The sequence below is a fragment of the Crotalus tigris genome, unplaced genomic scaffold (genome assembly GCF_016545835.1).
Source record: "Crotalus tigris isolate CLP2741 ecotype Arizona unplaced genomic scaffold, ASM1654583v1 scf7180000024472.5447098, whole genome shotgun sequence".
Classification (NCBI taxonomy): Eukaryota; Metazoa; Chordata; class Lepidosauria; order Squamata; family Viperidae; genus Crotalus; species Crotalus tigris.
The window spans coordinates 5,141,452-5,163,824 of NW_024100643.1; the positions used below are offsets into that span (position 1 = coordinate 5,141,452).

The 22,373-nt window shown below is 39.5% G+C and overlaps 2 protein-coding genes across 6 annotated transcripts in view; one reads left to right on the forward strand and one right to left on the reverse strand.

Annotated features, from left to right (window-relative positions):
* SGCA (sarcoglycan alpha) overlaps nucleotides 1–6,367 on the forward strand; it is a 48,902-nt gene extending 42,535 nt beyond the window's left edge. For 2 of the 4 annotated variants that reach the window (XM_039333078.1, XM_039333079.1), the window contains exons 10-11: nucleotides 5,228–5,432; nucleotides 5,626–6,210. In XM_039333078.1, coding sequence (XP_039189012.1) covers nucleotides 5,228–5,420 — 193 coding nt within the window. In that variant the 3' untranslated portion in view covers nucleotides 5,421–5,432; nucleotides 5,626–6,210. Of the gene's footprint in view, nucleotides 1–5,227; nucleotides 5,433–5,625 lie in introns of all 4 variants that reach the window. The other 2 variants (XM_039333076.1, XM_039333077.1) reach the window with 1 other exon arrangement.
* Nucleotides 6,368–14,451: 8,084 nt separating this feature from the next.
* The window catches only part of COL1A1 (collagen type I alpha 1 chain), a 39,683-nt gene continuing 31,761 nt past the window's right edge, over nucleotides 14,452–22,373 (reverse strand). For both annotated transcript variants that reach the window (XM_039333156.1, XM_039333155.1), the window contains 10 exons: nucleotides 21,783–21,836; nucleotides 21,522–21,629; nucleotides 21,027–21,080; nucleotides 20,219–20,326; nucleotides 19,049–19,102; nucleotides 18,564–18,671; nucleotides 18,187–18,469; nucleotides 17,270–17,460; nucleotides 16,923–17,165; nucleotides 14,452–16,399 (listed from right to left, as the gene is read on the reverse strand). In XM_039333156.1, coding sequence (XP_039189090.1) covers nucleotides 16,253–16,399; nucleotides 16,923–17,165; nucleotides 17,270–17,460; nucleotides 18,187–18,469; nucleotides 18,564–18,671; nucleotides 19,049–19,102; nucleotides 20,219–20,326; nucleotides 21,027–21,080; nucleotides 21,522–21,629; nucleotides 21,783–21,836 — 1,350 coding nt within the window. In that variant the 3' untranslated portion in view covers nucleotides 14,452–16,252. The remainder of the gene's footprint in view (nucleotides 16,400–16,922; nucleotides 17,166–17,269; nucleotides 17,461–18,186; nucleotides 18,470–18,563; nucleotides 18,672–19,048; nucleotides 19,103–20,218; nucleotides 20,327–21,026; nucleotides 21,081–21,521; nucleotides 21,630–21,782; nucleotides 21,837–22,373) is intronic.

Genomic DNA, 22,373 nt, shown 5'->3' on the forward strand with positions numbered 1-22,373 from the left:
CTTAATTCCCCCCTAATCAATGTTCTATAAATCCATTATTACTGTCAGGATTGGACAAAGCTACTAGTCATGAAAATATGAAGAAGGGATCACCTAACATTCAGCTGCTGCTTATATATAATTCAGAAGAGAGGAAACTTTGAACCTCAAGGGATGCAACTTCAAGGAGGGACGTGGGTTACTGTACCCCAGATAGAATATATCATATCAGAAAGGTCTTTATCAGAACCAGAATCTGCCTCCTATGACATATACACAGGCTTGGTTTCAGAGCCATAAAGAGAACTGACATGAGGGCCACCAGAACACAGTTACTCTAATTAGTTGGAATGTGGCTAACTGGTTGTCCAAATGCAGATATTACCTTCATAAGCTTTATAACTACATTTGATATCGTCTTGCTGCAAGAAACCTGGTTCCAACAGCCCTAACATTAAATGGATATACAGCTTACTCTCTAAATGTTGTAGTGGAAGAAGGTAGAGACAAACATAAAGGAAATTCTAGGTATATTGTTAATCATCAGCCTGAATAATATGCCATATCAGTAGAGATTAAATTAGGATATTGCACTCTAGTAATAGTTAAGGTACAGTATATTTTCTATCTTTAAGAAGAAAACAGTCAGCAGTTTATTGAATATTACTTGAACAGTGTACTTAATGCATGCCATTGCACATATATTGGTAGGGGGAGACTTAAATTCTAGGCTTGGCCAAGGCAATGAAACTGTTTATGCACAATATAATCTCATCAACCTAATTTAGAATTCGACTTTCTTCCATGTGCATGGAAAATATAGGAGCTGAAAGCAAACTTTGCAGGCTTATGCCTAGTCCAAAGAACCAACACTGAATCTTTCCATCTTAAATAGGCCCCTGAAATCAGACCAACTTGCAGAGCTTATATATTGCAATGGGTCCAAAAGTAGCCATATAAACTATGACTCTTTTAAAGCTTGCCCCCCCCCCAAGTTGATTGTGATCATTTCCCACTTATTCTGTGCTTGAGGGGCTCTTGGTGCTCTCTGAGCTTGGTTGTTTCTCACAGACATTTCATTACCCAAACTAGGTGACATCATCGGTGCTAGTAAAGAGTGGGGTTTGATCTCAGTTTATATTCTAATGGTTTGCCTGGTCAGTGTTGGTGGAGATGGTCTTGAAGGTTCTTTGGTTGGGCAATTTATTGTCAGCTTGCTTGGCAGTTCCTTGATTGTAGTATTGTTTATTCCTTGATTGTTGATGTAATGTTAATCTTGGAATTAATCTATGTTCATCTGGGTGTTGATTGCTAATGGGGAGATGTCTTGGACTTTTTGCTCTCTTTTTGACCTGTTGGTTGTCCTTTTTTTTCATAGCATATAGATATTGTTTATGTCTATGTGTGTATTGAGGCTAATTTGTCAGAGTGCCAGGCTTCTAGAAATTCCCTGGTGTTTTTGGACTTGGCTTGGTCTAGGATGGTCACAGTTGAAACTATGGTTAAGTCTGTCCATATGTTATGAAATTAAAGAGTTTTTATCATGTCTTCTAACTGTTGGTTGGTGTTCATGGATGTGTTCTTCCAGTCTTCTGCCTGTTGCAGTCATTATACTGTATGTTGTAGATGAGTTCTTTTTTCTTCTTTTGAGATTGCTGGTTTTTTTTATTTATTTAAAATATTTTGAAGAGCTTTAGTTGGCTTGTGTGCATTCATTCCATGTGATTCCAAACCATAAAAAGAATAACACTGTCACACATCAAGAACATTTCAGAAGCCACCAGCCTGCTATTACAATCTCATGGAATCAGCATAGCACACAAACTAAATCAAGCCCTTCAAAACATCCTAAGGAAACCAAAAGATGCAACAGCACCAGATCAAACTATCAATCAACACCCAGATAAATATAGATTAACTCCAAGATTAACATTAGACCAACAATCAAGAAGTAAACAATGTCACAATCAAGGAACTGCCAAGCAAGCTGACAATAAATTGCCCAACCAAAGAACCTTCAAGACCATCCCCACCAACACTGACCAGGCAAACCACTAGAATATAAACTGAGATCAAACCCCACTCTTTACTAGCACCGATGATGTCACCTAGTTTGGGTAATGAAATGTCTGTGAGAAACAACCAAGTTCAGAGAGCACCAAGAGCCCCTCAAGCACAGAATAAGTGGGAAATGATCACAATCAACTTGGGGGGGGGGAAGCTTTAAAAGAGTCAAGAAACTAAACATTTCCAAATACAATTACATAGCTTATAAGGCTACTGTTGGACCCATTCCAATACATAAGCTTTGCAAGTTGGTCTGATTTAAGGACCCTCCCCCCTTAAGATGCTCTTCTAAGACTTTATTATACCAGTGGAAGTCAATATATACCTGCAGCCATCAAATGCAGGTAGTACTATTCAGCTTCCCATGATGGATAGTCAGAGATACATCCTGGTGCCAGCCCTGTAACTCGCCCACCTTGATACTCCCAATCAGAGAAGGGGTTTTATCTTAGTCCGATGTAATAATTACACACAGTACTCCTATCTGGAATATACAAAAAGATCTGAGTAATAAAAAACAGGATACAATGACCAGCAGTAAAAGCAATTTTTATTTTCTGAAATTAAATGTAGTCCTCAACTTATAACCATTTGTTTAGTGACCATTCAAATTACAATGGCACTGACTTATAACTGTTTTTCAGATTTACAATCATTGCAGCATCCCCATGGTCACATGATAAAAATTAAGACTCTTGGCAACTGATTTATATTTATGACGGTTGCAGTGTTCTGGGGTCATGTGATCACCATTTCTGACCTTCTGACTAGCAAAGTCAATGGGGAAGCTGGATTCACTTAACAATTTATTTCTTATTTATTTATTTATTTCTAAAATTTATATGCCGCCCAATCCCGAGGGACTCAGGGCGGCGTACAAAATTTAAAACAATAATATGACAATAAAACAATATACATTCATACAGCATGTCCAATCATATCCCCCCCCCCGGGGACATCAGCCCCAGGCCTGCCGGAACAGGAGAGTTTTAATGGCTTTCTTAAAGGCCGGCAGGGTGGGAGTAGTTCGAATCTAGGGGGGAAGTTGATTCCACCAGGTCGGAGCCACCACAGAAAAGGCCCTTCCCCGAGGGCCCGCCAGCCGACATTGTCTGGCCGACAGGACCTGAAGGAGGCCCAATCTGTGGGACCTCACTGGTCTCTGGGAACTGTGCGGCAGTATGCGGTCCTGTAAGTAACCTGGTCCTATGCCATGAAGGGCTTTAAAGGTGATAACCAACACCTTGAATTGCGTCCGGAGACCCACAGGAAGCCAGTGCAGCTCGTGGAGGATAGGTGACACGTGGGCGTACCTTGGCGCGCCCACAATCGCTCTCGCGGCTGCATTCTGAACCAACTGCAGCCTCCGAACGCTCTTCAAGGGTAGCCCCATGTAGAGCACATTACAGTAATCCAGTCTTGAGGTGACAAGGGCATGAGTGACCGTGAGTAAAGCCTCCCGGTCCAAATAAGGCCGCAACTGGTGCACCAGGCAAACCTGGGCAAAGGTCCCCCTGGCCACAGCCGATAGATGTTGTTCCAAATTTAGCTGTGAGTCCAGGAGGACACCCAAGTTGCGTGCCTGCACTGAGGGAGGTAAATTTACCCCCCCCAGGACTAATGATGGACCATCAAGTTGACCTTCGGGAGGCAAGACCCAGAGCCACTCAGTCTTGTCAGGGTTGAGTCTAAGCCTGTTCACCCTCATCCAGACCCTCACATCTTCCAGGCACCGGCACATCACGTCGACTGCTTCACTGAAAGGACACGGGGTGGAGATATACAATTGGGTATCATCCGCGTACTGATGATACCTCACCCCGTGTCGCCGAATGATCTCACCCAGCGCTTTCATGTAGATGTTAAAAAGGAGGGAGGACAGGACCGAGCCCTGAGGCACCCCGTGATCGAGGCGCCTAGGGGTCGATCTCTGTCCCCCACCAACACCGACTGCGACCTGTCAGAGAGGTAGGAGGAGAACCACCGTAATACGGTGCCGCCCACCCCCACCTCTCCGAGACGACGCAGAAGGATACCATGGTCAATGGTATCGAAAGCCACTGAGAGGTCAAGAAGCACCAAGATAGAGGAATGACCCCTATCCCGGGCTCGCCAGAGGTCATCGGTCAGTGCGACCAAAGTAGTCTCAGTGCTGTAGCCAGGCCTGAAACCAGATTGAAAAGGGTCCAGATAATTAGTTTCATCCAAGGATCGCAAGAGTTGGGACGCCACCACCTTCTCTACAACCTTCTCCACAAAGGGGAGGTTGGAGACAGGACGAAAGTTCTTCAAAACAGCTGGGTCCAGGGAAGGCTTCTTGAGGAGGGGCCTCACCACCGCTTCCTTTAAAGGTTGCGGGAAAGACCCCTCCATCAAGGAGGCGTTGATTATCGCCTGGAGCCAGCCTCGTGTCACCTCCCTACTGGCAGAAACCAGCCAGGAGGGGCACGGGTCCAATAAACAGGTGGCGGCATTCATTGCCCTCACGGCCTTGTCCACTTCATCAGGGGTCACAGGCTCAAACTCGCTCCAGATAACATGACTAAGACCAGCCCCCGGCAACATATGTTAACTTATGTTACTAACTTAATAATTGCAGCGATTCGCTTAACAACTGTGGCAAGAAAGATTGTAAAATGTGACAAAACTCACTTTAACAACTGTCTCTCTTAGCAACAGAAATTTTGGGCTCCATTGTGTCATAAATCGAGGACAACCTATAATAATAAAATAATGTAAGATTCTCAGGTTCTGTGTGGTGGCATCCAAAATTAGACAAAGAATAATAAAGAGCAACTGAACTTGTCTGAGTAGGGCAGGGGTAGGCTCTTTTATGACTTTGGCTGGCTCAGGAATTCTGGGAGTTGAAGTCCACGAGTCATAAAAGAGCCAAGGTTGTCTACCCCTGAGTAGGGAATAGCTTTGCTTCAACAGTATCCACTGGTCTTTTTTAAAATGTCAGCTAATGTACCGTATCTTCCTCAAAATTGTCTGGGGCTCTATAATTCTACATTTTAGGTTAGCTTTAACTAATAAGAATGAAGCATATTTTTCTGTGTTTTGCTCATTTATTTTGGGGTATCCTGGTTATTTTTTCTTTTTTTTCTTTCTGCTGGTTAATGACTGCAATACTGTTATTTCATTTGATTTAGTTCTGTTCCATTTATTTCTTCTCCTGCAGCATCCAAATGGTGCATCATCACACTATTCATGACAATACAGAGGAACTGAGGCAGATGGCTGGTACTCGGGAGGTGCCCCGTCCCCTCTCCACTTTGCCCATGTTTAATGTCCGTACGGGTGAGAGAACAAATCCCATGCAAAGTAACCACTATGACAATGCCCAGGTGCCTCTCATCTTGGCTCAACAATGAATAATTGATCAGGTTTGTATCATCTGTATGAATCTGCCTGTCCATATCCCCAGCCATTTGGTTTTAGGCAAAGAATCCAGATAGCAGGATGCAAAATCTGTGTGTAGCAATTCTATTGCTCTCCCCTTCCCCTAGATAAAACAAGAAGAAACTTGGTATTATCAGGTTGCATTTTAAACTATGGGTTTTTTCTCTCTCTCAACAGGTCAGTCTGTGCCCATTTTCACTGAGAAGGGTTTTTCCACCAAAGATGTTTCTCAAGATTGAGACAACTGTTGACAAAGCTTGGCATGAGAGATTTGAGTTTGTTGCAGTTTTTTATGTTGATAACAGTGAAGCTTGGAAATGAATGATATATATTTATTCAGTAATTCTTGGTCTACGTTTATAGGGTGGGTTAGAGTCCTTTTGTTGCTACACATTCAATGGATAGGAGATATTCAAAGTTAGTATAGTAATGCTGTGTGTTAGAGATGCTTAGCTTTCCCACAAAACTGTATTTTCTAAACTTCTTGTCAAAAGAAATCACAATTAATATATGTCTGATATTACACAATAAATAATTTCCCTCTATCTTTCTGTTGTAACTTGGCATGATAAAAGATAAACTCTTTGTCCTGTATTTTGCTTTTCTCAGTGAATAAATTGGCAAAACCTGGATTTCTTTATAAATAATATTTACATTCACATAACCATCATATCATATCGTTTTGAGTAAAAAACATTGTACAAAATATAGAAAACAAGTAAGAAGTAGCCTACATGCAAAAAAAGACATGAGACCCCAAAAGAAAAATGAAAATAGAACTAAATTTAATGAAAATAAGGATTCATTGTAGCTCTTTTTCTTTCCATCCTTGGGAACCCTCTTTACAAATTGTAAATCAGTTTGAGATCTTATAGTTGGGGATTAGTACAAAAATGATTTAAATAAAAATATACATGCAGGCATATTATCCTTATTTCGACCATAACATTGTATTGGTTCACGTATTATCCTTTGCTCTTCTTTCTTTTCCTTTTCTAGTCCTATCAAACCACTTCTTATTCTTCTCAGCCCATTCACTCATTTGTTTTGCAGAATACTCTCTCCGCATAAGCAAACCACCCCACACTGATATTATCAGTTTCATACTGATAACTCATTTTTATATGCAATTCATGATTGCTCATCATTTAGTTATCCTTGACCCTACCTCTTTTTTTCCACAACATATATTTCTTAAGTAACCCATTCCTGAGATTCCAAATTTGGCTCCCATATAACAAAGCAGAAGTGTGTTCTTGTATGTAGTCATCTTTGCTTCTTTCAACAGCTGTTGATATTATATACTACTCATGCCTTTTCTATGAGCAATGGTATGTTTGGAAGATATATTGAAATATTATTTCACCTGAGATGGGAAAATACTACACAAAGGTTTACTAAAATTTGTTCTGTTTGCCTAAACAAGAAATAGGGTAGTCAAGATAACAGCTGCACTTCAGCATTCAAAGGCTCAGCACAGTGGGTATATGTTCCCATAATTCATTTCAGAGCTTTATCTGTAGGTGTGTTATTCATGCTTACTGGTTAATATCAAGGACATAACTGGAATAACATGCTTTTGAATGTTCAGAACAATTGTCATTTCTTTACCACTGCAAAAGTGAATGCTAGGAAGTCCTCAATTTACAATCTTTCATTTAGTGACTATTATAGCTGCACTAAAAAAAGTGATTTACAAATGGTCCCTACAGTTGTGACCCTCACATAATGATCACTTGATTCACTTAAGAACTGTAATGACTTGTTTAACAACTAGGGCAAAAAAAAGGTTGTAAAAATCAGGCATAACTCATTTAGTAGCCACCTGTTTTAGCCAACAGAAATTCTGATCCCAACTGTGGTCATAAGTCAAGGACTGTAAGTTGTTACGTTTGTGGCATGGTAGTTAGATGAATCTGGCTTTCCCATTGATTTTGCTTGTCAGAAGGTCACAAAAGGTGATCACATGACCCCGGGACACTGCATTGCAACCATCATAAATAAATTTGAGATGTTACAGCTATTCTTCCAGTTTGAATGTTTTAATCCAACTGTTCAGTGGGAAGTGGAAGACAAAATAGAATGGCTCTATGGGTGGATATGATATTTCAATAGCAATTAGCATTTGTATTTATATACTTGTTAAATGCTGCACATTCAGTAAAAAGTTTGATGTCTGGCATTATTTGAGTTTAATTCACCTTGGAAAGAAAGCATTTGATTCTTAACTCATTTTGTATATACAAAATACCTCAACAACCCAATTTTATTTATATAAATGTCATTAGCAGCCTATCCAACAATACATCCATACATATTTCTATCCAGCTTTTCTAATGCACATATGTGACTTGAGAATAATTTGTGTAACATACTCTTCTTATGTACTGCAGTTAGATGCATGGGATGAGACAAATTGTATAAGCCAGTCCCAATAATTAAAACATATTAGAAGAGCTGGATAGAAATATTTGGACAATAAAATTAAGAGACAGTGATTTCATCATCATCATCATCCTCACTGTCATCTTCCCTTTTGTCCAGAGGTTCAAGGTAGTAAAGACAGAAGTCCTTCCTCCAGATTTTCCTCACAATGACAATTATGTGGAATGGATTGACTAAGAGGTCCTATCTGGCCCAACGTCATCCACTAAAGTTCTATGAACAAAAGGGAAACTATTAGTTTATTTTGCTCTTGGGCTGCCCAATTCTCAAATAATTCTGGGTAGTTACAACTAGGACATCCCCCTGAAAATATGTATATAAAAAACATACAAATTACAACTAACTAAATAGCAATGTATTCAAAGCAAGACCAAAACAAAACAAGCAAAAGGAACCACAATCACTGGGAGAAAAACCAGATGTTTAGTACTTTCCTGAATTAATATGAGGATAGCAACCACCCAAATTTCTGGGAAGAAATAATTCCAGCGGACAGGAATTTCATGCTTCTTGGATCACACAAAATGATATTATTTAATTGATAGCCTCTAGTCTGCACCCATCTTGTTTACTCAAACTGAACAGGAAGAAACAACTGGAGATAAATGATCCTTCAGATAAATTTCATATCAAAGTCTCTGAGCTCTTTGTATCTTAACCACTATACCATACCTATAGATAGCAGGTTTATTGCACCAAAAAGCTTAGTTTATGTCCATGAATGGCACTCTTCCTTACATACATCACACTTTCATTTCCACTCTTCTCAAAGATTCTGATCAGTTTTAGCTTACCATATCTACCCTTTGCTCCTAAAAATGGTTATTTTCAGTCTCCTTGGTGGTTTCTGGCCAACATTAAAAATATGTCTTCTCAGTTCAGGTTAAAAGATGATTGGTTTGTCAAGTTCAGGCATAAATACTGAGCTCCCTTCAGATGCTGCCAGGCAAGAGCACATTGTTGGAGTCCCATGATACTAATGCTCATCTTGAATTGTCATTGTGGGCAATTGGGAATAAGAAGCAAACATTATATGTGTCAGGTGCAGAAGACTTGAAAGTCCAATTAAACTGATTTATTGCTAAAAAGTTTATGCTCAGGAATCTTCTCAACTAATAGTTAGCATCTGCCTGGGGCTAGATAAGGGTCAAAAGAATTCAAGGAGGGTAATCTGCTTGTGACTATGTAGGGATTCTAGGGTAATTCCACTTTTTACTTCATCCCCAGGTTCTACACTCATTCTTCTGCAGTATTTATGTCTGTACAGTGAAACCACAAATGAGCTGCCAAGGCCATAGCCCTTCTAACCTGTTGGAGCTTTTCACAGGAACACGCAACACGTTCTGAACACGCAACCATTGTAAAATAGAGTGGTTTTGATTGCATTATTAGAACTACTATCTTGATTTTTTTGATACCCCACCCACAATCCAGGCAGACAGGCTTGCTGGAGAGGCAGATAGCAAAAGAAACTCAGAGAAATGAGAGGCATTCAGCAGCAATAGCCATCATCCATGCTTTTGGGCTCTCTTTGATGCTGTTGTGTGCCAACCCACAGATTAACAAAGCAGAAAGAAATGCTGTTCAGAATCTCACCCTTCTTTGGCTTCATGAAGCCAAAGAGGTTGGCAACATAACTAAATCCAGAAATATGTCCTGCTCTGTTGATGGTTTGTGAGCAAAAAATTAAGGGAAGAATGTTGATCCTTAGTATAAGATAGTCAGCAAGTATAGTGAATGTGTTTAAAGTCCTCTCCCCCCCAAAAATTTTTTCACTCTGAATAAGATTTCTCTCCTGATGTTTTTGTTTATTATTTTTTATTCTAGTTAGAGATTTTCTACAGAATGTTGTGATGGTCGTCATTCAATCTCTGCCATTCCTAGATAGTATCAGCTCTGCCATCTTCAACCACTTCACTGTGCTCTGCTGACATCCTGCCATAAATGGAGGGAGAAGGGCAGAGGAATTTGGGGAAGTTCAGCTGGAGGAAAGAAGAAGTTTGTAAGCAGGGAGGGAAATACGCTGACAGGAATCAGAGGTGTCAAACTGGAATAATCCAGCTGCTCAAGGATGCCCGGCCTGGGAAAGAATGTGAAACCACTTCAAGATGCAGGTGACATTAAAGCAGTTCCCAAAACATCACACTAGGATGTCATTGAAACATAATCTGGTCGGGGAGGGGGATCAGGGAAAGGGAAACCCTGTAATTTTTGTGTGGGAATACTCAGATGTAGCCTTGCTTTTGCTGCAACCTCTGATCCTTAGTAAAAGAGCCTATCACTTCAACCAAATGGAGTCAAGGGTCTTTCTTTCCTAGGGACCTAGCTGGGTCAGGTCTGACAGGCCAGTTCTTTGATCTGCCCTCTCCCACTGCCTTTCTTTCTTTTCAGCTCCTTCATTCATATTAGTACCAGAGCCTCCACAGTCTGTATCTGATATTTATTAATCCTAATTGTATTCATACACTTGAGTAGTTTCTGTCTCTTCTCTATACTGGTGATGTGCTCAGCTTTCCTCACTTTCTAGAAAAGGTTTTGCAAAATTTTGTGTCCCTCTATGTATGTTTGTTTCCCTGATTATTCTTTGGACCCCATAGCCCAAGCTGTATATCAAAGCTCAGCTAAAATGAGGTTCATTTTGATGGGAGTCCAAATCTAATGAGCTGATTGTCCAGCATTTTATAACCTGCTGATCACAAGAAAGCAATGCAGTAGGTTGCAGAAAGAAAGACTGATTCTGTGTCTTTTCTTTTCTATCACTCTACCCAGTGGTGGGATTCAAATATGTGAACAACTGGTTCTCTGTGTGGATGCCGCTTCTGCAAGTCCATTCTGGGCCTGGGCAACAAAAATTAGCTACCGGTTCAGCTGAACTGGCACAAACTGGCTGAATCCCACCACTGACTCTACCCACTATTTGTCTAGAATGGAGTTTCCTCAACTCTCTCAAGTCCTTGGCACCCTGAATGTCTTAATAATCATTTCACGGTATTCCCTAGTGGTTCCCAAATTTTGTACTATGATGCCTTGGGGCTGTTGTGAACTCACAATTAGTTCTGTTTCTTAAGTAGCAAAATGTCTTGCAATGCCCTGGAGCACTACATTGCATGGTTTGAGAACTGAAACTTTAGGAGATTCTCAGTTTAATCTCAACCTATTTTCTTCTTCTTTTCTTCCTAGGCAGACATACACAGAGCATCTATCTTGGATTCTCCCCCTCTGCAAAGATGTAGTTTTTAATCTAGATCAGTGGTTCTCAACCTTTTTAATGCCGCGACCCCCAACCGGTTGTAAGTTGAGGACTACTCAACTGGTCGTAAGTCGAGGACTACTCAACTGGTGCAGCACCATTTGCAGAATGGGACTTTTGGCGGGCTCAGCAGGGCAGAGACAGCCTGGACAATTCCTATTGGCTTTTGAAAGCCAATAGAATTAGACTCTATTCAAGAGAGTCTATTCTATTGGCTTTCAAAAGCCAATAGAATAAAAGGGAGTAGCACAGCTAAGGAAAAGAGGAAAAAATGGCGGACTGCGTTGTTTGGCGACCCACGTGAAATGGTCGTTCGACCCCAAATGGGGTCCCGACCCACAGGTTGAGAACCACTGATCTAGATGCTACACCCAGACACCCAAAGAATGATTTAACTCCTCCCTTGCTTTTTGAACTTTTCTAATTAATAGACCTGATTTGTTCACTGTGATCCAGATTTAACAGAGTTCAAGAATGTGAATAGTTCTAAACCCACTAAGAATATCTAAAGGTCCATGCTTAAGATATAAAAGGATAAATAAAGCTTACTTTGCTTATTGTTACACATTCCAGTAGCAGTTATGTCCTAGTAGACAACTTGCATCCCTGACTTTTCTTGTCTTGTTAAGAAGGAAAAGGAGGAAGAAGTAGTATAGAAAGGAAGCCGGAGAGACTAAAGATATGAACCACCAGGCCTATACCAATTGAAAAAAAAAAAATCCTCTCTCTGGCATCGCCCAACCTAAGATCAGGAGAGAAGTAGCAGCAGATGCCAAGAGAACTAAACAAAAGAAAGATCCTCAACATTATCTGAATTGATATATGCCCCAAACTCACTGAGTCAGATCTAGGAACAGTTTTATGGCAATAGCAAACATTCTTCCTGTTGTGTTTTCTTTTGCAATGAGTGGGGGGGGGGGAAGATAACTGTGTGTGTGTGTGGGGGGGAAGGAGCCACCAACTCCTAAGCAGAAAAAAAATCAAAACATTATAGTTCCTGGACTTTAGATGGAGGAGGAAAATTTCACAAGCAGGAAATGTGAAGTCGAGCGTTCCTGCAAAAGGGAAGCTGAGTACCTGCATCTCCAGAAGAATGGCCTTGGCAGCCTTTCCTCTGGAGCAGGAGCTGAGATGAATGTGGGTTGGCTCAGGCAATATCATTGGGATGAAGGAAGACTTCACATTGGAAGAGGATTAAGTATAAGTACTTCATGCCCTACCAATTAGAATCTTATGGAAATGCTCCTTTAAAATGCGTCCTCAGATTGAAAAGAATGGTTGAAAAAATTGTGGAAGAAAATTTCAACATAGCAACATTGGAAGATTTTAGTTCAGCTTTATTTATCAGAATTGAGTTCCTTGGGTAATGGATAGGCTACTTTTAGTTAAATCCATATTTAATGCTTGCAGGAATAAAAGGTCCACTACTGAGAAATTGAGGGGGGGGGGAGACAGAATAATAAAGACAAGAGCAGGATGAAATATCAAATGGCAATAGGAAAGACGAGGAAGTTTTGCTAGATATATTTCTATGGAATGGCTTGAACAAAAGACTAAGAAGCCTTGAAGACAGAGAGATGTTGGCAGCATCGGAGGGAAAAGATATTGAAACAGTTGTTTCATGACTTGCATTTGAGCCTTGATCTAAATGCAGAACCCTATCTATTCACTGTGTGCAGTATGTATTATAACTCAATATTCATGAGTTTTGGAGGCCAGCTGTGTATTTTTCTATCCGGCTTCTTTTTGGTAGGGCAAAATATTTGCTATGCATGATGCCTCCAGCATCTGTTTATAAAGAAGCCTTTCATACAAAGAAACCCACTCCCTGCTAGCTTCTGAATGAGGGCTATTGAACGTTGTTCAACTTTCTTGGCAGGTGGGGGGGAAGAGGATGCCCCATTAGACGGGGATTTTTTTTTTCATCCTCAGAATATCAGGTAAGCAAGAAGGAGGAAAGTTCAACCCCATTTGCAAAGTTCTCCGAGAAGTCAAAAGAACTATAACAGAGCATGTTAAAGGAAAAATAAAATCATAAGAAAATCATAAGTAGGGAGCATAAAATGAAAATGGAGAGAAAGGTGAGGATGAGAATGAATATCCTAGAATAATATGAAGAAGAACAGATGAAGAAAAAACTACCCAAGTTTGTATTGAAGCAAGGATATCTACCTCATGATGCTGGAGAAAAAGAAAGGAGGTGTGGAATCTGTAAAAGCTGACTACCAATTCTATGTGGCAAGATCCAGGGAGGAAAAGTATCAGTTCTTGGGTCTTGGATTTGTTTTCAGGATCATGTCAGTACCATGTCTGAGCATTTCGGTAAGTCTACTACCTTATTTCTCCTAATCTTGCAGCCATTGATCCTTTGTCCCATCACTTTATTTTTCTGTAGTTATAATCAAGTAATATTTTACCTATTTGGGGTTCCCCTTCCTTAACAAAACTTTCAGCTTTTTTTATTTAAAAAGAGGGGGGGAGGGGGGAGAGAGAAATGTGGGGGAGGTCTTTATGATAAAATAAGAGAAAATTCAGAGAGGTAGAAAATGTCAAAGCAAGGGGAGAAATGAATTGTTCATTTCTATTACTCTGTTAGGCCCTGACAAATAGAGAGGCACCAACATAGTAAGTGAATTTTTATTTGGAGTAAGGAGCCAAGAGAAAACCATGCAGGAGCCATTTTTGCTTAATATTGGTGATTTTTAATGGTGTTAGAAGGGGCAGGAGCCAGGCCAGTTTTAAAAAATGGCAAACTCCACGATGATGCTCTAAAGTGAGGGAAATAGTGAAAAACTCTAGATGTCACTGAAGGGGAATAGCAGGAGAAATGAATAATTGGCATATAAGGAGAAGCAGGACAGAGCAAGCAAAGTAAGAAACAATAGAAGTAGGAAAGGAATAATTGTAAAGAAAAACTACTAAGCCTTTTTGGACTCCTTTTCTCTGACTAGAGTTATATATTCTTACAGAATAATGTTTTTTTTTTAATTGCCATGGCTTCTTCTACTGAGGAACATAGAAAGGAAGAGCAAGAATATTTACCAGAATCCTTACAAATCTAGCCTCATGATTCCTTCTAAGAAGGCAGGGTTGGTATATTTCTTCAATGGTAAATCTATCAGATCTGACCTGAAAAATATCTGGGTGACTATTTGAAGGATCTGATAGCCTTATTTAAAGGCTGTTATGCTTGCAAGTGTGGATATTTCCGAAATGTATATAAACTATGGTCCCACTCCCTCCCATCAGCCAGCACCCCAGCCATCTGCTGGCCTTGCATGACAGAAAAGTCTGAAGAACAACTGATATTTTTGGATCATTTCACATGCTTTATTTCAGCAGTCAAAATAATTAAAAACATCTCAAATTATTATACATATACAAAATAGGTACAGAATCTTCGGTCGGTCATACTCCCTAGAACATCTGCCTCTTGTTACAGAGAAGAATGGATTTGCTTGAACTTGAACCCACAGGAAAAAGAAGAAGAAGAGTTGAGATGACAGAGGTTGAAAGCAAAGAAGAGATAGAAGAAAGGAAAAGGTTGTGTTTTTAGCAATGAGTGAAGACCATTGAAGAGTAAGAAGAGTCAGCACAAGAATCTGCTTGTGGAGTGAAAAAAAGAAGGGGAGAAAAAAAGGAAGAGGGATGGTGATGGAGAAGACCTGGATGGATGGGAAAAAAGGCAAGGAATCCACTGCTTTACAAGACAACAACTGAAAATTTTCAGACCTTGATCCCTTGCAGCAATGTTTCATTATTATTATTATTTTTGGTCATCCTGGGGTTTTGTTTTTTTTTTGCTTGTTAAGAAAATTAGCACCGTTTGAGAATTCACAAGTATCTTTGGGCAAGTAATTCTCCTCCCTCCTCTCTTCTAATACTTTCATTTCTATAGCACCAAACAGGCTGCTCTTAGCAACAGAATTTGCTTGGAGCAAAAGTTATTTTAAATTTCACCACTTCAAAAATAATTCCATGGGACCTGGACATTATTAACATAGCAGGTTAAAAGAATAAAATAAAATAAAATAGACACAGTTAGCACCTTTTGCTAAACTTAGAACCCTGCCTTCTTCCCTGCTCCCCCTCAGCCTGGTGATGGCATTGAAAAAAAAAACCTCCAAAACTCCCACAAAGAACTTGGAAATCACAATTGTGAGGTAGCTGTCCATTACAATAATAATATACATTTAACATTACATTTTCTCTGCTTTCTGTATTAGCCATTTATTTTTCTTTACTTGTTCACCGACAACACATTTGTAGCTCTTAAACCTTTTTTTCCCATTTGTTCTGCTTTTTTAAAAAACATAACCTCCAACCTTTTTTTGCAGGTATACCAGCATTATTAGCTGTTAACATTTGTCCAAATTTGTATTTGTGTTGAAAACCATTCACTGCCACACCTATAGTTAGAAGTAGTTAAATTCCTTTCTATTGCCGGCTGAACAAAACAGAAAAAAAAAAAAACGCACTTACAATGGCTGAAAGAATAATCTTTTCTATGGTATTGTTCTGTATAAAAACAGATTTAAAAATGTAAAATTGCCAGCAGAGAAAGATGGCCTGTAAGGAAATTTTGAGGTCTTTTTTCACTTCCAGGTTAAGGAGTAAGTTTACAATAATTAGGAAGATGTTATGGGCAGGCTGTAAGACTAGTTTAGCATTGCTTTTTTGTTGCTTTGGAAGCAACAGATTCCCCTCCCCCCAAGAATTGTAGTTAATATTCAGGTGTTTGTTAGTTTGTACTGATTTTTATCATTTTGTAGGGTATCTATATATATATTTTTGGAATGTGCAAATTGTGATCCCAAGATATTACATGATTTTAAAAATGAAGAAGGTAAAATCAAGCCATTCTGTCTTCTGTGACTCTAATTAAAAAAAAAGTCAAGCAAGTGGATGCACTTCCTTAATTATTTTTCAAAAGTCATTTATTTTTATTTTTTTTTGGTTTAATGCTTTTTTTGTTTTTTTTTAACGGAAATGAAAATAGTTTTAGAGATGATGGATAGAAAAAGACACAAATTCAAGTCCATGTGAAATTTCCTTCTTTTTTGGCTGTTTTTTATTTTATTTTTAAAACTGTCAGGTTTCCTTTGGGGTTTACAAGAAGCAGGCTGATCCAATATCAAAGCCGAATTCCTGGTCTGGAGCACCAATGTCCATTGGAGCCACATCAATGATGGGCAACCGGGAAGTTTTTATTGTCTTGTATTCAATGACTGTCTTTCCCCAAGTGTTGGTGTGACTCTGTAAAGGAAATGAAAGTGGTATGAAATTACAAATGTTTCTTGATGTAGTAAAAAGATTGTCATCAAGGCATTCATCAGAGACCTGAGTTCTTTAATCCTGATTTCAAGTGCAAAGCAGCTCCCACTCCTAAGAATATTAGTCAAGACTTAGCTACAAGTATAGATATTTTGCTATTCTGCAAAGATCCAAATAGAGGACAGATCTTTATTTATTTATCTCAAATTTATTATTTTTATAAATAACCCAAGGTGGCAAATATACTCAATACTCCTTCTTCCTCCTATTTTCCCCACCATAACAACCCTGTGAGATGCATTGAGTAGAGAGACAGTGACTGGTACTAAACTCACCAACAAGTTTTGATGCAGAGAGATGGAAAAGATTGGCCTTCCCACATATACAGCAGAATATAGCATATTTGAATATTTCTGCCTATGTCTAGGACAATTTCAAAAAACAGGTGATGTCCCTGTGATTTGCTGCAAGCCAGCTGCCTCATCAAAAGGACCTGAAGACTCACCGTGCAGCCGTCCTCAATGACTGAATAGGTGAAACGGCTATTGCCCTCTCCTCTCATCTCAATGTCATTGGAGCCCTGGAGGAGCAGAGACTTCTTCAGGTTTCCAGTCAGTTGATCCATGTAAGCTATGCTGTTCTTGCAGTGGTAGGTGATGTTCTGGGAAGCCTCAGTGGACATCAGGCGCAAGAAGGTCAGTTGGATGGCAACATCAGCTGGGTTGGATCCTTCACTGCCATATTCAAACTACCAAAAGAAAAAAAAAAGTGAAATAATATTTACCTCATCTCCTGTAAAAATCCTTCCATGACACCCAGAAGCAACTTGTTGCTTATTGTTTCCTGTCTCACCTGGAAACCATCGGCCATAGTCTCTCCAAACCAGACATGTTTCTTCTCCTTAGGATTCGTGCTGATGTACCAGTTCTTCTGTGCAACAGTGGCCTGAGTTGGAGAGATACAGCTCGCTCCAGTCTCCATATTACAGTAGACTTGGATGGCATCCAGAGTGCAGCCTTGGTTGGGGTCAATCCAGTACATACCTATTTATGAAAAAAAATAAATGAGTAATTTGACAGACAATGATCTTGGAAGGGACACAATTCTCATTTATTTCCTCCTTTAAAGCAGACTGACTGGCTAACTTTATCTTCCTTGTTTCTTCTTTTCTATAGCATCTTCCCATGCTATAGGTTCTTTGTTCTTAAAAACTGTCCAAGTGGCCTCTCCATCTCCTAAAATATATGCAACATTTGATGGTGGTAGTGGTACTGGTGGAGATATCTTCTGTACAATAATGGGCCTAAGGATTATTGGCAGGGCATGACCATGTGCAATAAAAGTAGATGTTATTACATCAGTTTCCACTATTACTAATTGACAGAAGAAAGAATGTTCTAACTTAAGTTACTTCTCTTTTAAGAGTTGGAACAGGCCACAGTTGTTAATTTGTTGTAACTCTCTTGGAAAGAGAATCTCACTAAGATAAATGCAGATCATACTCTGCAGAAAGAAAATCTTAATAGAATTAATATTTATGAAAGTTCTGAATATTCTGTTCAAGGAAATAATTTCTTCCTGATCCCAGCTGAATCAATAGCTATGTTGTGAATAATGAAATAGTTAATGAAAGCATGCAAGAAAAAGATCAGCAGTGCAAAAAAGAAAAAACAATTCTGACAGCAAAAGACAACATCTTCAGACACGAGGATCATTCATAGCAGAAAATACTGTTCTAGAATCTCAGATATGATTTGTCCTGCACTTACCACTCTTCCATTCTCCGTGGCACATCTTCAGGTCACGGCAACTACGGGCTGGGTTTTTACGGGTTCCTTCAGGGCTACGGATGTTCTCAATCTGGAGAGATAGGCTCTTGAGGGTAGTGTCAACTTCCAGGTCACGGTCACGCATTACATTAGCATCATCAGCTCTGTAGTAGCGGCCACCATCATGAGCTTTCTCTTGAGGAGGTTGGGGCAGGAAGCTGAAGTCAAAGCCACCGCTAGGTGGGCCTGGGGGACCAGGAGGTCCAGGAGGTCCAGGAGGACCCTGCAGGAAGAATATGAGAAGAATAAGAATTAAAGGCAAAGATCTTTTCACCTCATTGTAGCTCTGTTATGATATTTCTAGAAATATTACATACAGCAGGGCCAACATCACCAGTACGACCACGAGGTCCAGGTGGGCCAATGGGACCAGGGAGACCATTCAGACCATCTTTGCCAGGGGAACCAGAAGATCCAGGGGGACCCTGTCAAGAAGAGAAAAATACATTATTAGTGAGCATTTGACATAAGATGGAAAAGCAAAAAAAGCTAAAATAAGACACAGCCAGCTTGACACATCTAAGTCTTATTTTATAACATGATGCCTCTCTTTTCTTCTGAAATAATACCTATATGTTTTCTGAGCATTAGAATCCAATTCACTATAGAAATATATTTCTGATATTTGTCTCAACAAAATTACAGCCTTCTTTTTTCCCCCCCTCAAGTGGCTCTACTAGAGTTTTATGTCATCCTCATTTTGCAATAATTCATTCTTTCTAGGATCAGATTTAAGAGATTTTACGCCGTTCTCAGAGTTCCCTTATCCATCCTGGATGGTTATAACACACCAGATACTTACTCTTGGACCAGCAGGGCCAGAAGCACCAGAGGGACCTTGTTCACCAGAAGAGCCCTAGGCCAGAAAAGAAACAATCAATTACCAAATCATCTGGATGGATAACTGGTTATCTTAATACAATGATGAGTGAGAAAGCTGAAGTCCTGACATTAACAATGGAAAAAAATAAGTGAAATGCATCTCATTACATTTAACATGAAATGTTGGGCTTTTTAATTGCCCATAATATTTCTCACTCTCTGGCAAATGGCTTTTCTCATGGGCCCAGGGAATCAATACATAGGCAGTGCACAAATACACATCTATTTGTCTGTATACAGTCTTTTGTGATCACCTAAATGCTTGAAGATATCACACTATGGAGAAATACTTTTCTGCACCAAGGGAGAATATTAACCAAATGCTGATGTTTTTAAATGTCTGTATTTCTCTGCTAATTGGGTGGCCTCAAACCTGTCTATTATTATCAGAAAACACAATATGCAACACATTTTGAGGTCTACTGCATTATACTGGTCTCCTACAGGCATTGACTTCAAAGTGGTAAATTTGAACTTATTAATTTGTAAATTGATTTGTAAAGAAAAAATAGTTGATGAGGGCAGATAGTTCTGGTATTGTTCAAAAGCTGATATCCCTATAGGAGGAAAACTTGTAGAAGTAGTTTTAAAACCAAAATGATTTCAATAGGCAGCATTTCCTTTTAGAAACAAATTGCAATTTTTGTACAGTACAATTGCAGCTTAGTTGAGAACTTGCATCCAAAGCAGAAAAGTGTACATCTTTCTCTTCCTTGCTGCCTGTGCTCAGAAACCTGTCTACATTCTAAACATTGGAGGTTCCATTTAATCATTTCTACAAAACTACAGCATTGAGTTAAACTCCTTAAAAAGATATTTGGATCAGGAAATTTGTTTGAATTGGAATATTCTTTTTTAAATTGTGAGCATGAACAACTACAAAATCTGTGGGTTTTTTTTAAAAAGTCTACATTGTAATAAATTACACATGAATTCATATCTGAAATTTTAAGACAATGGGACAGACATGGGAATTGACTAACGTAATGGACTAACATAAAACCCATGATATATCCCTCCCATTTTTTTAACCAACTAGAGCTAAAAAAAGAGAGTTGAATCTTATTCTTGCTCAATTAGAGGTACTCACAGGGGGGCCAGGGGGACCCTGAAGACCAGAGAATCCTCTGTGTCCCTTCATGCCTCTTTCACCTTGTTCACCAGTCTCACCCTTGTCACCACGAGCACCTTGTGGACCCTGGGAATAGACCAGAAGAAAGGTTTTACAAATCGTCTTTAACAAACAAAGCAAAACCTATTGATGGCATTTCTGTGTGTAGACATTTTTGATACTGAAAATATCTTTTGCTGTCTTATTACCCTAAGGCAAAAATAGCATATACCAGTGATGACGAACCTTTTAGAGACTGAGTGCCCAAACTGCAACCCAAAACCCACTTATGCATCGTCGGGTGCTGGGTGGGTGTGGCCATTGGGTGGGCGTGGCCAATTGGTTGATTGTGACCCACTGGATGGGTGTGGCTGCGGCAGACTGGGTGGGACTAAAAAATTCAATCAATCAATTCCAACTTTGCAAGGTCTTTTTTTCCCCCGCAAGAAGTTGAAATTGACTGATTGATTGAACCTTTTTTTTTTTTGCACATGGCAGCAGAGGCTTCACGTGAAAAGGTTTTATGAAACCCAGTTGAAGGCCTAGGACCGGGGCGATGGTGCACATGCCCACAGAGAGAGCTCTGAGTGCCGCCTCTGGCACCCGTGCCATAGGTTCGCCAGCACGGGCATATACTGTATGTGGACAACAACAAAGTCAACTACATTCATTCAGTGCTGTACAATGGCAAAACTCTTGGAAAAACATCTAACATAATAACAAGAATAACTTTTAAATTATGTGGTTTTCTTTTGAGAAAAAGAAATATTTTGAAACTCCAACTTACAGCAGGACCACGAGCACCAGCAGGACCAGCGGGACCAGCAGGACCAGCAGGACCCTGGAGAAAAGAAGAGAAGAAAATATTCACATCATTAATTAAGTATTTCCATTTGCTATTCATTTCCTTGAGAAATCAGTCATTCTATAGGACTGTTTCTTTTCAAGCAAGAAGTAGTCTGAAACTGAATAATATTTTACTTTACAAGGAGCAAATCTATTTTTTTTAAACGGGACAGTAGCTTCAATTCCTCTTTTGTTTCCACAATTATGAGTCTAACTGGACATTTAGAGAAGAATCAATGACATTTTATCAATAAGAAAAGTAAGCTTGATCTTTGGAACATGAAAATCAATTGGAAATCAGTTGTTTTGGACAAATATTCTCTTATGCCTATGGAAGCACAACTCTTGGAACAAGAAAGGATCAGTCTGGTGTTTGGAAAAAGATTTCTTTTGCTACATTTAAAACATGACACAAGAATGAAAAAAATTTACTTACACTCTCACCACGCTCTCCGTTCTTGCCAGCAGGGCCAACAGGGCCAGGGGCACCAGGGGCACCAGGAGCACCAGGAGCACCAGCTGGGCCACTCTCACCACGATCACCCTATTTGGGAAAGGCAAAGGGAGAAAATCAGTGTGAAGTCAGCCCTTATTTCAAATATGATTTGAATATGATTTATTTGAATTTGGTTATCTTTTAGCATTGGAAAATTCTTGATACTTGGTATGTGATTCATGCAAATACTTAATAACTCACCTTGGGACCAGCAGCACCATCACGTCCAGGAGCACCTTCAGCACCGGGAGCACCCTATGAACCAAGAAAGAAGGGAGACAAATTAAGCAAGAAAAGTCAGATTTGAACTTGAGCACAATAGAGAATTTAGAATCCTATCCTGACAAAGAATTCCAGGCTCTCCAATGAAATGGCTCTATCCCGAGGCAAATAAGAGTATCCCTCCAAGGTCTTTAGCAGAAATGTTTTAAACAGGAGTTTTGAATGCTAAAGACCGAATTCAAGATTTTCATATATCTAGTCATTGTCATTTCATATATCTAATCATTTTCTTTTCCTGAAACTCCCTTGTTCTGAATCCAACCACTGGTTCATTTAGCCTCCACCTGTCTGATACTTTAAAGCCCTCTAAGGTCTCAAACACAGATCTTTCATGAAATTCTTACTGCTCTTTTAGCTAGAGAGTTTAAGAATTGAACTGGGGACATCCTGTATGACACTGAACATGTGTTCTACCTCTGAGGGATGGTGAAGCTACACATTTCTAGTTTTGAAATTAATAGTAGGAAGTTTGATAAGAATAAACTTCCACAAAGAAATGAAAATGATGAG